We start from the raw sequence: 19,183 nt of genomic DNA, 5'->3' as shown, positions 1-19,183 counted from the left end.
AGTGTGGGAGGGGGACATGCCGGTCTTGGGAGGTGCAGTCAGGCGACACTTTGAGTGACTCTTTACATCCACCTGCCCCTCATTCCCTCTAATGCAGACCGGGGCCAATGCCGCTCTATAATGTCGCATAAATAATCACAAACACAACTGCTACTCCCATACCAGCACACAAAAACGCCTCAGTAAGTCTTCTATTATAACATTAATGGGACATAAAAATGATCATGACAGAATGGCTCTTGCTGACTTGAATTTGCCCCCCCCCCCCCACCTCAATAATAACTGCCTGTCCTGCTGTAATGTTTAAATTGCTGTATTCCGTTTTTCACCTTCCAGTTTAATGAGTCAGATGAGGCCTCTGGCCTCGCAGCCCATGCTGACTGGCTGTGATCAGAATCACTCTTCAGTCACAAACAACAGTAAAGTGCAACATTTAATCATTTATATGGCTTATAGATATTTCACTTACGAAAATGCATAAAATCATTTGGTTTTTAGCAAATTATTAAATTTATATTTTAAATCCTATTATACCTATTTTCACAATTATATTATATTATATTATATTATATTATATTATATTATATTATATTATATTATATTATTCTACATGGATGTTACTGGAGTATTTCACTGTAACCATACTGAACCGATTGCCATCTTCCTGTTGCCAGTTGAGGTCTCACTTCTCCCTTGGGGGGCTGATCATTTGCATGCTCCCCTCTGGGGGTGACACACGGGTCCTGGCCAGTCCATGCAAATTTTAGTTTCAGCCTCCTAACGGCTCACGGTGCAGTTTTAGGGTTTAAAATAAGCTGGAACAGCTGTGTGGGGGTGGGGCTGGTCTCAGTTCCGTTTCTCAGTGGTGAAAAGGGGAAACGCACCCGACAGCATTTAAAACCAGCCTTCCTGTGCTTTCGTTTCCATTCTGCCCTGCACAGCCATACCAGCCTATAATGACAGCTACAGTATCAGAATTATACTAGAATATAATATCAGTCTTCAGAATCAGTATGACACCTGAATATCAGTTATGGTATCATCATAATTTATGTATAATATCATTAAAGTACTAGTATAAATATAAAAATCATTTCCCATTCGTGCGAGTAAATTATAATTTATCCAGTGTCCCTGATGTACTTCGGGGGGGTTAAAGATCTTGCTCAATGGTCCAGCTGAGATTCTGCTAAGACTCGAACGGCTGAACACAGACACAGAGGCGTAACCCACTCAGCCACACATCCCGCAGCAATAACCTCAGTTATAATATTAGTATAATACCAGTATACAATGTAAAACATGTAATCAGCTATAAAAAAACCATGTGAGTCAGGCCCTTAAGCACTGGTCGTAGTAGCTTGTGAATATGCAACGTAAATTAACAGTTGTTTTCAGGAAAATGAGTTATACAAGAATCAGACTGCTGAGCATCACTGCTGCTTCACACTAAAGGTGGGTTTGTTATAATGACAACAAGTCAACAGCACTCAGGTTTGCGAAGAGAAATGGGAGCCTTTTATTATTTATGCACTTGATATAAAAAGTGTACTGTGTCAGGTTTTGCGGGTGGAGACGGGCAGGCTGGCGGGCAGGAGGCAGGGAAGGACGAAGCAGGCAAGCGGAATAAGGGGAAAACTGGGGATTTATTAGAGAGCAAATGGCTAGGAGCAGGACAGAACATTACTGACATCAACTAACATCACATCACATCACATCACATCAATGACGGACACTGGACAAGGCGAGACGTGGACTGATATAGACAAAAGGTGAAAATAATCATCATCTTCAGCTTTCTAGCAAACACCCGAAGGTTTTGTGCCAAAATAAACTGATCTTTGGAACTGTCCACAAGTCCCCCCACCTCGACAAAAGTCCCAGTTCCAGCTGAAGAAAACAAGCCCAAAGCGTGATGCTGCCCCCACCGTGCTTCACTGTGGGTCTGGGGTCTTTTGGTGATACGGAGTGTTGTTTTTGGAATTGTGGCCAAAAAGTTCAACCTCGGTTTCATCAGACCATAACGTATTTTCCCACATGATTTTCGGACAGGGTGTTTTTTTTTTTTTTTTTTGCAAAATCTATCCAGGCCTGGATGTTCTTCTTTGTAAGGAAAGGCTTGTGACCCGACCCCATAGTCCAGACATACGGAGAATACGGGAGGTTGCTGTCACATGTCGGCTGTCACATGATACACAACCAGTACTTGCCAGAAATTCCTGCAGCTCCTTCAGTGTTGCTCTAGGCCTCCTGGTGGCCTCCCTGACCAGATTTCATCTTGTTGTTTAATCAATTTTGGATGGATATCAAGTTCTTGGTAACGGTCAGGTTGTCCCATATTTTCTGCACTTTTTCCAAAAGTGCATGAATCCAAAAACATGTAGTTAGCTGAACTGGTGTCTCTGAATCGCTCTGAGTGTCTGTGCTCTGCTATGGAGTGACATTTTCCAGGGATCCGGGCCACATGTCCTGTAATTCCTGGGATTGGCTGATTGCTTCAACCCGGCACTAAAGACATGGTTATGAATTAATTAATTAATCTATATCTTAATAAGAGCAGCGACAGTCATTTTCACAAATGTCCTTAAACTAAAATGCAAATTAAAACTTAAAACCATCATTTGAAAGAAGTTGGCTGTTCCTTGAAAGTGCCATGAAGGAAACATGCAATTTAATATATGATAAATATTGATGATGTGTGTAGATTCACTGGCAGCTGAGTGTATATTAATAATATACAGTATACACAGCGACAGGGATATTTAATTCCTGACTATACACAGCATGTCAGTATCAATCGACCTCTACATTCTGTTTCCAATTAAGAGTTTGGTTATTATTTCCCTAATGGAATTATTTATAGCTGCATGTGGTGTCATCTTTGCCTGCAAAGTATTTCCTTTTGGTTCTACGTTTCGAAGAAAATGTTTGTTAAAACATGTTTTGACGTTAATAATAATCTTTCGAAAAGTGCGCCATCTAGTGAAAGACATCGTGATCGACAATAATATGTGATTTGTTCCAAGCTTAGCCGTGATCAGAATCCATCATGGATTGGACAGCATTAAAGATCGGCATCCACTGTACGAGGGATAGAGTGAATGCGATAAAACACAACTCCATCGATCCATTAAAACATCCATCCATTCATCGATCCATTTTCCAAACCGCTTATCCTACTGGTCGTGGGGGGTCTGGAGCCAATCCTGGAAGCAACGGGAATGAGGCAGGGAACAACCCAGGATGGGGGGACAGCCCATCGCAGGGCACACTCACACACATAATATTCACTCACACATGCACACTTACGGGCAATTTAGCAACTCCTCAGCATGTCTTTGGACTGTGGTGGGAAAACCGGAGGAAACCCCACGATGACATGGTGAGAACAAACACACAACTCAATAGTGAAAACATTTTTTTCCAGTTTAGCATAGTATTAATTGCTGGTTTACTGACTGTAAATTGTACCGATTTTCACTTTTGTTTGTACGTTATATTTTGAATCTGTATTGTTCTGAAATTTTGTTTTTGGTTGGTTGCATGCAATGATACTGGTTATCATGTTTAAACAGTTCAATAAACTTCTGTGTGCATTGCAAAGATGAATAAAATTCGACAGAGAAACCCAGTAATAAATATTCAGATTTATAAAAGTATTTTTTCATCATAGAAATTATAGAAAGTATGGTGCATAGTCCAATAAATTAAAGGATTAAACCATTTCCCAATGAAAATGAACAAATTAAATAAATAAAATAAATAAATTAATTAATTAAATAAATAAATAAATACAAAAGCACCCACCATCCAGTACAGGGTCTCAGGGTATAAATGACCATTATAATCCAGTGAATTACAGTAGTGTGAATATATCTTGCCAATTTTGATAGTAGTTTTCCTAGACTGAGCGCATGCACAGCTGAGTGAGGTTTTTGTACTGGCCTGTGTCACTGTGTGTACGGTGTTTCATAACGCTGTTGACAGTAATAATCTCCTGCATCTTCAGCCTGCACTCCACTGATTTTCAGCCTATAATTTGTACCATCACGGCTATCGGAGAAACGGCCTGGAATCCCAGACACCTTGTTACCCACATAGTAGAAGAGAAGTTTGGGACTTTCTCCAGTTTTCTGCTGATACCAGACTAAGTAGCTCCCAACTGAAGAGCTGCTGGATTGGCAGTTCAGAGTGACAGTGACTCCTACAGCGACCGATTCCACTGCTGGACTCTGAGTCAGGATGATCTGAGCCCCAGAGCCTGCAAATAAAGCATGAGAATCATCTTTTTGTATCATAACAAATATCTGTGCGCAATTATATAGCTTGGTGAAAATTTTTAGAGATTAACAGAATAGCACAGAACTAAAGGCCAATGAGTTATAATGAGTTTCTTAAAGGAGAGACATTGTCTTGGTCTCATAGTGAGGACACTCACCTTGAACAGACAGGGCCAGTGTCCAGAGGAACATTCCCAGTAAAGCCATCATGTCTGTGCAGCAGTGACTGTGAAGTGACTCGAATGTCCCTCTTTAATCCTCTCTGAGATTCACGCAGCTGCTGTTTAATGCAGTCAGGCAGCACAAATTTGCAAATCTACTTCCTGTATGTAACCACTCTACCCAGCAGGAAAACTGAGAACACCAGTAGGACAGAGAGTATCTAGTATTGTAGCTATTGAACCATTTACTGTCAGTTATTAAAGATACCCATCCATCTATCCATCCATCCATCCATCATTGATGCATCTATCATTCATTTATGTGAATAGGATTCCTACAGCTTATCCAAGAAACAACAGGGCACAAGAATGGGGACACCCTGAATGGGAGGCTAATCCACTGTAGGACAGACACCCACACAATTATGGGCTATTTAGTGATGCAGCAAACTGTTGTAAATACAGTGGTACCTTGGAACACAAACTTAATTCCTTCCAGATGGCTGGTTGAGTTGCGATTAGTCGAGGTCCAAGTCGAATTTAAAGAAATAATGTAAAGAAATTTCATCCATTCATGAGTCACAAATGATTGCCTATTCAAACTCATCCAGCTACCTAATACTAAAAAGCATTAACAATCCACAATCAACTAATACACATGTGAGAAAACACACATACAAAAGCAATAATCATGAGAAATATCACTTTTTATGAGCAATTTCCCAGTATTGGGGTGACCTTATCGCACACTGGAAGTGGCAGGTGGGGAGGGAGGGGATGGGGGGGGGTTATTGTTTGGAGGGGAGACGTGTCTCGATCCATACAATTTCTAGCAGGTCTGTTTTGTCTTGTTGTGTTCTGAGTTTTCGGTCAAGTTGCGGTTAGATTCTTCTCAACCAACCCATTTTAGGTCTGAATTAGTAGAGTTGAACGCTTCTTAACCCATACAAGTTTAGCAGGAACTGTCGATCTCAGTCGAGGTACAAGGTGAAAAAAATTCAACAGATCCATTTGGTGTCTGAGTTGGTAAAGTTAAGAGGCGTTCGAGTTCCAATTAAGGTGGGATACTGTATTTAAAAATTATAAAAGCTATAAAGAGGACATAACAATCAAACTGTTCATTTATCAGTCTGTTACACTCCAGGTTAAGTGAGTGTCCTAGGTTGAGAGTTTGGCAAATTACTTCATGTCATTATGCTTGATGCACGTTCATGAGATTGGTATCCACTGGTGCAAAAATATCAATAATCACAAGGATTGGGGATTATCTATTGTGTAATTTCCCTCCGACGTTTCTGAGAGATGTGACTATATGTCTATCGCACATGTACTATACACAAACACACCCGTAATTCCCCTACTCCTCCTGGGGGGTGATGCCTGGAGACCTCAATCTATCAAGATATCCAGCACACCCGACCACCACCAGTGACGTCCCTGCATCCAGCTCGCCGTTCTGATCTTCCATGTATGACCGCTGCCTTACCTCTGGTTGCCTGGCAATTGGAAGAAGACTCGGCTTCGGCATTGGCTTATCTTCCTTGCTCTCCTCTCTCTATTTGACTATCCCTGCCGGCCCCTGGAGGATGGGCTCCCCCTTTGAGTCTGGTCCCTCTCAAGGTTTCTTCCTTCTAGGGAGTTTTTCCTTGCCACTGTCGCCTATGGCTTACTCACTGGGGGCTTTGGGTGAGGATACTGTAAAGCGCTTTGAGACAATGTAATGTTGTGATAATGCGCTATATAAAAATAAATTTGTTTGTTTGTTGTTTGTTGTAATCCATCCATCCATCCATCCATATTTGATACCTGCTTGTTCAATGCAGGGTCAGGGGGCTTCAGAACCTCACTAAGGAAATAATTTAGTATTATTTTAAAATGGACAACACAGTAATTCTGTGGATAACATTCTTGCCTCCTTTTTTCAGAGTTGGAAGTTCAATTCTCACCTGAGGCACTTGTATATTCTCCCTGTGTCATGTCAGTTCTGTCCGTTAAGTCGCCCTTCCTTTTGGATGAAGTTACAACAATATTTAATTATATATCATCCACCAATATTCTAAATAGATATACTGAGATGGGTTGCTGCGGCACTCTGGCTCCACCATGTGGTCATTTTAAGCACACAGCAGTCTGGTTAAACGACTGGATCATTACGTGTCACTTCACAGTCAAGGATATTGTATATATACATGATTTTACAATGTACTGTATGGCTGTATTACACGTTATAAGAATCAGATGGTCTGTCTGCTAATCATCAACTGCTTTCCTTCTCCTGAGTCCAGGCTTTCATGGAACTCAAAAAGGTCCAAACAGGGTCCAGCTCTTAATAGCCACTGTATTAAGTCCCCCTATATGGTACCAAGTAGAGCCACCTTTAGTCCCCAGAACCATATCAAGGCTTGTGCCTCTGGTGACGCCTTTCTGCTCCCCACTGTTACGCTGAGTTGCTTTTTCGCATCCTTGTTTGCTTTACGGAGTCAGATTGAAAGGTGTCTGCCTGCAGGACTACAGAGGGCCGACTGTTCAGAGCAGATGAGCTCAGTGTCACCTGTGATGAGTGGCTGATTACTGTGTTTTTACTGTGCTCTGCTACACGCTTCTATGAAGTACTTTAAATGCATAAAGTATAAATTTTTACTAGTTTCCCTTTATATATAATATGTTTATATCCTTGATTAGATTGTTTCTGTGTCATGTTTTGTGTGGCGCTCAATGATGAATTAAATGCATTTAAGAATTTTAATAACATTTTCTGAGAAGCATGACTGTCCTTTGCCTCGTTTATGAGTACAGAAAAGTTTTACTTTTCCTTGTTTATAAGCCATGTTTATTTAAAATAATTGAATGTGAAGGCAAAGCCAATTTCATGCATTGAGACCGCAGAGGACTCCCAGTGTGGGAGGGGGGCATGCCAGTCTTGGGAGGTGCGATCAGGCAACACTTTGGGTGACTCTTTACTTCCACCTGCCCATGAATAATCAAAAACTGCAACTGCTACTTCCATACCGGCACACAAAAAGAGCCCCTCCGAGTCTTCTATTATAGCATTGAAGGGACATGAAAATAATCAGTCAAGAACGGCCCCCACTGACATGGTGAAGCTCGGCTTTGACCCACCACAGAAAATAACTGCCTGTCCTGCTGTAACGGCTTCAAATTGCTCTGTTCTGTTTTCGCCCTTCGTCTCTAGTGAACCAGACGAAACCTCAGGCCTCACAGCCCTGCCAATCCTTTCCGAAACCCCGGATGGTCTGAGCTCTTCCTGCCCCCCACCTGCCCGTTTGGTTTCCATTTCAGCCCCTGGCGAAACAGCAGCTCCCGTTCATACGCCCATAGTCTGTGCTGTCTGTCCAGTCCCTACCCCAGGCTGTTCTCTGTGAAAAAAAAAACCTTATGATCCCCAAATAAAGATCCCATCCGCTGCCCATGCAGCCCTGTGCAATGTGGTTCTGTCCGCTGTCTCACTCTATCAATGGGAATAAACAAGTGAGGTTTCAGGAAGATCATCTTCATAAGGTTTTTAGTAACCAAATACCCAGAAATATATGGTTGCACTACAGGTGAGTGGGAGAGGAAGACAGTGGAAAAAATGAAGACACTGATGTAAGGAAACATATTTATTCCTGTTGTACACTAAAGAGGACATGCTGTGAAATAAAAAATAAAAATAAATTTGAAAAAATCTAAATTGTTAGATGTCTTATTTCCTCCAAAGACATAGAAAATCACAAATAATGTAGAATTGAAGGACACGTTTCTGCCTTGGGACTCAGGAGGATATTCACAGAGCGGATATACAGCATGTTATGCTGTCAGTCAATACGTATCATGTTTAATCAGTTCAATGAACTTCTCTGCATGTTACAAAGATGAACAAAAATAGATAGACTAGTCAAACCAGTAAGAAATAGTCAGACTTTTTAAAGTATTTTTTCAAAATAGAAATTAAAAGTAAAAAAGTTGTGGTGTTTTGTATCCATTGAAGCAAACTGCTTAGCACAATAAATTAATCATTACCAAATGTCAGAATGAAATTGGACAAAAAAAATAAATAAAATAAGCATTCACCATCCAGTACAGGGTTTCAGGGTATAAAAGATCATCAGAATCCAGTAAATTACTGTAGTCAGGATCTATCTTGGGAAATCTACCAATTTTGGTAGTAGTTTTGATAGTAGTAGATAGACTGAGCATATGCACAGTGGAGTGAGGTTTTTGTACTGGCCTGTGTCACTGTGTCTACGGCCAGTTAGCATACTGCTGACAGTAATAGACTCCTGCATCTTCAGCCTGCACTCCACTGATTTTCAGCCTGTAATTTGTCCCATCACGGCTATCGGAGAAACGACCTGGAATCCCAGACACCTTGCTACCCACTGAGGAGAAGAGAAGTTTGGGACTTTCTCCTGATTTCTGCAGATACCAGGCTAAGTAGCTCCCAACTGAAGAGCTGCTGGATTGGCAGTTCAGAGTGACAGTGACTCCTACAGTGACCGATTCCACTGCTGGACTCTGAGTCAGGATGATCTGAGCCCCGGAGCCTGCAAATAAAGCATGAGAATCATCTTTTTGTATCATAACAAATATCTGTGCGCAATTATATAGCTTGGTGAAAATATTTAGAGATTAACACAATAGCACAGAACTAAAGTACAATGAGTTATAATGAGTTCTTAAAGGAGAGACATTGTCTTGGTCTCATAGTGAGGACACTCACCTTGAACAGACAGGGCCAGTGTCCAGAGGAACATTCCCAGTAAAGCCATCATGTCTGTGCAGGAGTGACTGTGAAGTGACTCGAATGTCCCTCTTTAATCCCCTCTGAGATTCACGCAGCTGCTGTTTAATGCAGTCAGGCAGCAAAAACTTGCAAATCTACTTCCTGTATGTAATCACTCTACCCAGCAGGAAAACTGAGAACTGAGAATACAAGTAGGACTAAAGATCATCTACTATTGTAGCTATTAATCCATTCACTATCAGTTATTAAAGACATCTTACATTTTCCATCTATCTGTCCATCCATCCATTTTTTTTAACATCCATTTGCAGACACCCCACCTTAGTTACAGTATATTGATTTCGGGAAGGAGGATTAGGGACAACCAGGAGGTGGTGGTGGATGGGGGTGCATGCTAGGTGATATGGTCATACTGTATATCACTTCATGTTCAGTCAATAAGAGCCCTGCTTACCGCCGCTGAATAACGTGAAGACATATTTCTAGGACACTGTGCATCGTTCGCATCATATGACTAATGCATGTTTCATGTTCATGATTTTTATATACCGTACAGTGGCAACAGGGGTGGCGACATTTCTACTAGCTCTGTCCATGGTCCCCCCCCCCCCCCCCCCCCTTAGATCCGGTCCTGACTGTCATGCTGCACTTTGTATGTCATGTTATATTCAACTAAATTTGTGTCCCTTGGTGTCCCCTAGGTAACAGAGCCCCCACCCTGACGGTCCTGCCCCCCTCCAGTGTGGAGGTGTCCAGCAAGAACACGGCCACCCTGATGTGCCTGGCCAACAGGGGCTTCCCCTCCGACTGGAAGCTGAGCTGGAAGGTGGACGGTAACAGCAAAGTGGTGGAGACGAGCCGCGGGCTCCTGGGGAAAGTATGAGTTATACTACTATGTTATATTTCGTGTTGTGCTCAAGTGATGAAGTAAATACTTTTAAGAATACTAAAAATACTTGCCTCGTTTATTAGCACACTAAATCGTTATTCTTCATCTACTGTATAAAGTACATTCATTTTAAGTAATTGTAAAGGGACAGTCAATTTTATGTAAAGGGACCAGACTACATGTTAATATTAGAGACAGACAATGACAAAAAAATGAAGGCAATACCTGAAGATGGAAATGTGGAATTTTTAATGTTTCAATAAACAATGCAGAATTAACACTCCTGTGTTGTATCTGTCTCAATCACAGCCTGAGTCTGTTACACCTTTCACATGCACTCAGTCTCTCTCATGGTGGGACACTATTCACATGGGCAATTAGCTGCTCAGGATGATGGGTAGCATTATGTCTCTATTACATCATGCAGCTGGCCGTGTGTCAGGGTAGATATTCAGTTCTAATTCTGCATTGTGTCAGAATCAGAAGGAAGATGCTAAATGCTAGCGTGGCCCTATTGGATCATCTAGTAAAGACCTGCTAATCTACAGTGGGTGGTTGGTTCACAGATTTCCTCACTGACAGTAACCCACACTCACCTAATCATTCCTCTATAAATGTGTCTCATCTTCACAGAAGTGCCTCATAACCAATGAAGAAACAAGCAGATACATAAGGTTAACTGCAAATAGTACATGAAATACTGCAGGGTTTTTAAACCACATTAGCTCAGTAATCAGCAGTGAGGCCTCCCAGGCTGCGGGGTCCGTTCCTGACTGCAGTCCTGAGTGTGTGCAGTTTGCATGGTCTCTCTGGTCCCACATGCGTCTCCTCTAGGTCCTTCCTCCCACAATCCAAAAACATGTAGTTAGCTGAACTGGTGTCTCTGAATCGCTCTGAGTGTCTGTGCTCTGCTATGGAGTGACATTTTCCAGGGATCCCGGCCACATGTCCTGTAATTCCTGGGATTGGCTTATCGCTTCAACCCTGCACTGAAGACATGGTTATGAATTAATGAATTAATCTACACTGAACAAAAATATAAACGCAACACTTTTGTTTTTGCTCCCATTTTTCATGAGATGGACTTAAAGATCTACAATTCATTCCAGATACACAATATTACCATTTCTCTCAAACATTTCTCACAAATCAGTCTAAATGTGTGATAGTGAGCACTTCTGCTTTGCTGAGATAATCCATCCCACCTCACAGGTGTGCCACATCAAGATGCTGATCTGACATCATGGGTAGTGCACAGGTGTACCTTATACTGCCCACAATAAAAGGCCACCCTGGAATGTGCAGTTTTGTCTCACAGCAAAATGCCACAGATGCCACAAGCATTGAGGGAGCGTGCAATTGGCATGCTGACAGCAGGAATGTCAACCAGATCTGTTGCTCGTGCATTGAATGTTCATTTCTCAACCATAAGCCGTCTCCAAAGGCGTTTCAGAGAATATGGCAGTACATCCAACCGGCCTCACAACCGCAGACCACGTGTAACCACACCAGCCCAGGACCTCCACATCCAGCAGGTTCACCTCCAAGATCGTCTGAGACCAGCCACTCAGACAGATAATGCACGGCCCCATGTTTCAAGGATCTGTACACAGTTCTTGGAAGCTGAAAATGTCCCAGTTCTTGCATGGCCAGCATACTCACCGGACATGTCACCCGTTGAGCATGTTTGGGATGTGCTTGACCGGCGTATACGACAGCGTGTACCAGTTCCCACTAATATCCAACAACTTCGCACAGCCATTGAAGAGGAGTGGACCAACATTCCACAGGCCACAATTGACAATCTGATAAACTCTATGCGAAGAAGATGTGTTGCATTGCATGAGGCAAATGGTGGTCACACCAGATACTGACCGGTTCTGAGTCCCCAGACCCCCAATAAAGCAAAAAACTGCACATTCCAGGGTGGCCTTTTATTGTGGGCAGTATAAGGTACACCTGTGCACTACCCATGATGTCAGATCAGCATCTTGATGTGGCACACCTGTGAGGTGGGATGGATTATCTCAGCAAAGCAGAAGTGCTCACTATCACACATTTAGACTGATTTGTGAGAAATGTTTGAGAGAAATGGTAATATTGTGTATCTGGAATGAATTGTAGGTCTTTAAGTCCATCTCATGAAAAATGGGAGCAGAAACAAGAGTGTTGCGTTTATATTTTTGTTCAGTATATATCTTAGTTACAGCAGCGACAGTCATTTTCACAAATGTCCTTAAACCAAAACGCAAATTAAAACTTAAAACCATCATTTGAAAGAAGTTGGCTGTTCCTTGAAAGTGCCAGGAAGGAAACATGCAATTTAATAGATGATAAATAGCGATGCTGTGTATAGATTCACTGGCAGCTGAGTGTATATTAATAATATACAGTATACACAGCGACAGGGATATTTAATTCCTTATTATATAATACAGTATGTCAGTATCTATCGACCTCTACATTCTTTTTCTAATTAAAAGTTTGATTATTATTTCCCTAATGGAATTATTTATAGCTGCATGTGGTATTATCTTTGCCTGCAACGCATTTTCTTTTGGTTCTTCGTTTCGAAGAAAATGTTTGTTAAAACATGTTTTAACTTTAATAATAATCTTTTGAAAAGTGCGCCATCTAGTGAAAGACACTGTGATCAACAATAATATGTGATTTGTTCCAAGCTTAGCCGAGATCAGAATCCATCAGGGATTGCACAGCATTAACGATCGGCATCCACTGTACGAGGGATAGAGTGAAATGCGGATAAAATACAACTCCATCCATCGATCTATTTTCCAAACCGCTTATCCTACTGGGTCGCGGGGGGTCCAGAGCCAATCCCGGAAGCAACGGGAACGAGGCAGGGAACAACCCAGGATGGGGGACCATCCCATCGCAGGGCACACTCACACACCATTCACTCACATTCAGTCCCTCAGCATGTTTTTGGACTGTGGTGGGAAACCAGAGGAAACCCCACGATGACATGGTGAGAACAAACACACAACCCAATAGTGAAAACACATTTTTTTCCAGTTTAGCTTAGTATTAATTACTGGTTTACTGACTGTAAGTTGTACTGATTTACACTTTTGTTTGTACCGTGTATTTTGAATTTATGTCGTTTTTAAATGTATGTTCTTTGTTGGTTGCATGCAATGAGAGTAGCAAAAAACATTTACAGTATATGTAGGGATACCTGGCAAAGGGAATCCTGATTGTGATTAAACCAAAGATCACGATGTCCCAGATTCAAACAACAATAACACAAATAACTATTACATTGTATTATATTATAGTAGATTAACAAACATATATGAAGGACAGTCCATTGAACCATTAAATATTCAATAAGAGGATGACAAGAAGGTGTGTCTATAAAGGAAGACATAACTTATCAGTTTGATCATTCTAGCACACAATTATTATATACTGTACAAAAAGCTGATACACGTTATGTTATTCTGTATCAGTATGTATCATGTTTTAGCAGTTCAATAAACTTCCGTGTATATTGCAAAGATGAATAAAATTCAACAGATAAACCAGTAATAAATATTCAGATTTATAAAAGTATTTTTACATCATAGAAATTATAGGAGATAAATGCTAAAAAGTATGCTGCATAGTCCAATAAATTGAAGTATGAAACCATCTCCCAATGAAAATGACAAATAAAAATAAATAAAATAAATATATAAGCACCCACCATCCAATACAGTGTCTCAGGGTAAAAAGGAGCATTAGCATCCAGTGAATTACAGTAGTCTGAATATATCTTGCCAGTTTTGATAGTAGTTTTCCTAGACTGAGCGCATGCACAGCTGAGTGAGGTTTTTGTACTGGCCTGTGTCACTGTGTGTACGGCCAGCTAGCATGCTGTTGACAGTAATAATCTCCTGCATCTTCAGCCTGCACTCCACTGATTTTCAGCCTGAAATTTGTGCCATCACGATTATCTGAGAAACGGTCTGGAATCCCAGACACCTTGCTACCCACTGAGGAGAAGAGAAGTTTGGGACTTTCTCCAGGTTTCTGCAGATACCAGGCTAAGCTGCTCGTAAATCCAGAGCTGCTGGATTGGCAGTTCAGAGTGACAGTGCCTCCTACAGCGACCGATTCCACTGCTGGACTCTGAGTCAGGATGATCTGAGCCCCGGAACCTGCAAATAAAGCATGAGAATCATCTTTTTGCATCATAACAAATATCTCTGAACAATTATATAGTTTGGTGAAAATATTTAGAGATTAACAGAATAGCACAGAACTAAAGCCCAATGAGTTAGAATGAGCTCTTAAAGGAGAGACATTGTCTTGGTCTCATAGTGAGGACACTCACCTTGAACAGACAGGGCCAGTGTCCAGAGGAACATTCCCAGTAAAGCCATCATGTCTGTGCGGCAGTGACTGTGAAGTGACTCGAATGTCCCTCGTTAATCCCCTCTGAGATTCACGCAGCTGCTGTTTAATGCAGTCAGTCAGCAAAAACTTGCAAATCTACTTCCTGTATGTAACCACTCTACCCAGCAGGAAAACTGAGAACTGAGAATACAAGTAGGACTAAAGAACATCTCATATACCAGCTATTGAACCACTAACTATCAATTATTAAAGATATCCATCCATCCATCCATCCATCCATTTTGTACACCCATTTGCAGACACCCCGCCTTAGTTACAGTATATTGATTTCGGGAAGGAGGATTAGGGACAAGCAGGAGGTGGTGGTGGATGGGGGTGCATGCCAGGTGATATGGTCATACTGTGTATCACTTCATGTTCATTCAATAAGAGTCCTGCTTACCGCCGCTGAATTATGTAAAGACATATTTCTAGGACACTGTGCATCGTTCGCAGGTGTCAGGTAGCTGCTGTTAATTTGCAGAAGATTCCGGGAAATTCTGGGAGATGTGGGATGTCTGCAGTATTAATCCGGAGTTTATAATTTAATTATATTCAAATTAATGCAAAATATGATTTTGAAAAATATTGCCTGTCTATGTAATGTGAACACTAAGTAGCATTAATCACCCAAGAGCATACAAAACATTTTTTTCACTCCCAAATAAACAAATGCAAACCAATGTCTGTATGTTCAATTATTAATGTAAAGATGGACCTAAATGATGCTAAACAATGCAACTCATTTAACCTAAATGAAGTTCTACAGTTTTCCAGAATTTTTTAAAGATAATATATTCTTCATTGACCCAAGGTGGACATTCATTTGCATGTAGTACAGAGATACAGACACATACTGCAGAAACAAAGTGCAAAGACACTGCATGTAGTGCATACAGAATATGGTACAGGATATAAGTATGAAATATGTAAAGGTCATTTATGCACAATTAACTAATAAAAGTCAGGTGCTGTCTGCTTTCTGGCATGTTTAATGGGTTAGGGATAAGCCTACAGTAATCCTCTCACACCTTTCACACGCACTCACTCTCGCTCATGGTGGGACACTTTTCATATAGGCACTAAGCTGGGCCTGCCACGCAGTCTTACTAGTGCTGTATGGCAAGAGCAGCAAACTTCAGCTTTCTTTTAGCAGCCTGGAAGAGGAATTCAGAGTTGCGCGCATAGGAGAAGCACTTGCCTATGGAGAATCTAGCGACTCCAGAGTTGCATCAGCAGGCATTGTGGTGAGGACTGGTAGGAAGTTCAGAGCTGAAGAGGGGCTGCAGCTGGCTGAATCTCAACTAAGACACAGGGCTTTGTTGGGAACGGTAGCCATCGGACAAGCAGGATTGGGGGCCTTCCCACAGCCACGGTGCGACCTGGCCCAGGGAAAGGACAGACGCCATCTTGTCCCGGAGGAGGTGCGGGCAGGTGTTAAGGAGGTGAGGACTAGCAGGATGCTGAGCATGCGGCAGCAGGGAGAATCAACAAGGTGGGAAGGAGCGCTGGAGAGGAAGCTGACCTGGAATGACGCGTGGAAGGCAGCGCCACAACGTATAAAGTTCATGGTCCATGCTGTGTAGGACGTGCTACCAAGCCATGTCCAACATGTCCTCAATGCCCAGGAAGGGGCACATTGGAACACATCCTTAGCAGCTGCCCAGCAGCCCACGGAGGAGGATGCTACCGCTGGCGCCATGACCAGGTTCTGAAGACAGTGGCCGAGACCATCTCCAAATCAGTGGCTAACAAATGCATCTGCAGCCAGAGGGCAGTACCTTTTGTGAAAGCTGGAGAGAAGCCATGAGCACAGCCAATACCAGCAGCCGGCCTACTTTCATCGGCATCAGACTGGGAACTGCGGGTTGACTTGGGCAGGCAGCTCAAGTTCCCAGAGTATGTTACACCAACCTCTTTGAGACCAGACAGGGTGCTGACATCTGCCTCTTCTAAGCAAGTCCTTGTATTGGAATTAACAGTCCCCTGGGAGGACCACATGGAAGAGGCCAATGAGCGCATGCGGCCCAAATACAACGAGGTCATAGAGGAATGCCGGAGGAGAGGCTGGAAAACCTGTTGTGAGCCAATAGAGGTCGGATGTCGGGGCTTTGCGGCCCACTCCCTGTGCAAAACCTACACTCTCCTCGGCATCACAGGAGCAGCAGAGAGGAAAGCCATCAAGTCCACCTCAGAGGCTGCAGAGAAAGCCTCCAGGTGGATTTGGATAAAAAGGTCCAAAACGTGGGCCAATGTTGCTGGGACACAATTCGGGGTCTGATCAGCCCCGGCTGGGTCGCCTGAGGGAGGGTGTCTGATGTTGTGAGACCCGAAACACCCGAGGATATCAGGAAACATCACTGATAATGTGTCCCAGCGCATCCGCAGATCTATCTACTCACCAGCTGCATTGGATGATGGGTAGCATTATGTCTACATTACCTCAAGCAGCTGACTCTGTGGCAGGTTATATTTTTACATCTAATTCTGCATTGTGTCAGACTCAGCGGGAAGATGCTAATTGCTAGTCTGGCCCTACTGGATCATCTAGGAAAGACCTGCTAATCTACAGTGGGTGGTTGGTTCACAGATTTCCTCACTGACAGTAACCCACACTCACCTAATCATTCCTCTATAAATGTATCTCATCTTCACAGAAGTGCCTCATCATCAATAAAGTAACAAGGAAGAAAACAAACCAACACATAGCTGTAATGAAAATAGTACATATATTAGTGTTTATTACAGGATTTTTGGAACCACTTTAGTTTGCATGTTCTCTCGGGGTCCACATGGGTCTCCTCTGGACAGTTCCTCCCACAATCATAATTGTTTGAAAAGTGCGCCATCTAGTGAAACAATGGTGATCAAGCATTACACATGATTTTTTTTCCTAGCTTAGATGTGATCAGAATGCACTACCAACCGATAGCCAGTGCCCAAGGGATAATGTCTAATACTGTAGGTATAACACACTTATCAATTTAATAGCAATGAACAGGTAATTTTCTGATTAGTATTAAATACTGAGTTACTGACTAAAATCTGTACTCATTTACACTTTCGCTTATATTTTAAATCTGTTTCATTTTTAAATGTATGTTCTTTGTTGGATGCATTTAATGATAGTGGCAAAAAACTAATCCAGTACATGTAGGTAAACCTGACAAAATGAATTCTGATTGTGATTAAAAACATCTAAAATCACAGTATCCCACCTCCAAACACCAATACTAAAAATAGCTATGATAATAACAATCATACAAGCATATAAAGGAAATTCCATTGAACCATTAAATATCCAATCAGAGGAGCAATACTGTACGTGGTTGACAAAAAATGTATTTTAATTTTGTCTCCAAAGGAAGATGTAACTTATCAGTTTGATATTTCTACCACACAACTATTATATGTACAAAGCTGACATATGTTATGCTATTCTGTATCAATATCACCTTTAAACGGTTGACTAAACCTCTGCATAAATTGCAAAGATAGACAAAAATCGATAGACCAGTCAAGCCAGCAATAATTTTTTAATACTTTTAAAAGTATTTTTTTCAGCACAGAAATTAAAAGTGGAAAAAGTATTGGTGTTTCGTTTCAGTTAAAGCATACTGTACATCACAATAAATTAAGGATGTAAACATTTTATAATGTTAACAAATAAAAAATATAATTAACAAATAAAAAATAATGAATGCTCAATATCCAGTACAGGGTCTCAGGGTTTAAAGACTTATCAAAATTCAGTAAATTATAATAGCCAAGAGCTTGAACTGAGTGAGGTTTTTGTACTGGCCTGTGTCACTGTGTGTACGGCCGGCTATAACCCTGCTGACAGTAATAATCTCCTGCATCTTCAGCCTGCACGCCACTGATTTTCAGCCTGTAATTTGTGTCATCACGGCTATCGGAGAAACGACCTGGAATCCCAGACACCTTGTTACCCACAGAATAGAAGAGAAGTTTGGGACTTTCTCCTGGTTTCTGCTGATACCAGGCTATGTAGCTCCCAACTGAAGAGCTGCTGGATTGGCAGTTCAGAGTGACAGTGACTCCTACAGTGACCGATTCCACTGCTGGACTCTGAGTCAGGATGATCTGAGCCCCAGAGCCTGCAAATAAAGCATGAGAATCATCTTTTTGTATCATAACAAATATCTCTGCACAATTATATATCTTGGTGAAAATATTTAGAGATTAACACAATAGCACAGAACTAAAGTACAATAAGTTAGAATGAGTTCTTAAAGGAGAGACATTGTCTTGGTCTCATAGTGAGGACACTCACCTTGAACAGACAGGGCCAGTGTCCAGAGGAACATTCCCAGTAAAGCCATCATGTCTGTGCGGCAGTGACTGTGAAGTGACTCGAATGTCCCTCTTTAATCCTCTCTGAGATTCACGCAGCTGCTGTTTAATGCAGTCAAGCAGCACAATCTTGCAAATCTACTTCCTGTATGTAACCACTCTACCCAGCAGGAAAACTGAGAACTGAGAATACAAGTAGGACTAAAGAGCATCTATTATTGTAGCTATTAATCCATCCATCCATCCATTCATCCATCCATCTATCCATCCATCCATCCATCCATCCATCCATCCATCCATCCGTTTTCTGCATCTGTTTGTCCTTTGCAGGGTCAGAGGAATCCATAGCTCTCAGAAGCTATGGATACAACCCATCGCAGGGCACACACACCAT

The 19,183-nt window shown here is 41.8% G+C and overlaps 1 pseudogene and 2 gene segments (V, D, J or C); 1 reads left to right on the top strand and 2 right to left on the bottom strand.

Moving 5' to 3' along the window:
* Nucleotides 1–3,643: 3,643 nt before the first annotated feature.
* LOC125738403 (Ig kappa chain V region K16-167-like) lies at nt 3,644–14,718 on the bottom strand. The segment is given in 3 exon segments: nt 3,644–4,085; nt 14,062–14,237; nt 14,414–14,718. Coding segments are annotated over 3 exon segments (363 nt in total).
* A 659-nt stretch (nt 14,719–15,377) lies between these two features.
* LOC125738653 (uncharacterized) lies at nt 15,378–16,933 on the top strand (annotated as a pseudogene).
* An 870-nt stretch (nt 16,934–17,803) lies between these two features.
* Nucleotides 17,804–18,913, bottom strand: LOC125738401 (Ig kappa chain V-VI region NQ2-6.1-like). The segment is given in 2 exon segments: nt 17,804–18,593; nt 18,770–18,913. Coding segments are annotated over 2 exon segments (363 nt in total).
* Between the last annotated feature and the right edge of the window lie 270 nt (nt 18,914–19,183).

Source organism: Brienomyrus brachyistius, chromosome 3 (assembly GCF_023856365.1).
Source record: "Brienomyrus brachyistius isolate T26 chromosome 3, BBRACH_0.4, whole genome shotgun sequence".
Taxonomy (NCBI): Eukaryota; Metazoa; Chordata; class Actinopteri; order Osteoglossiformes; family Mormyridae; genus Brienomyrus; species Brienomyrus brachyistius.
The sequence above is the reverse complement of the archived record's forward strand: the minus strand, read 5'-3'. Positions and strand labels throughout refer to the sequence as shown.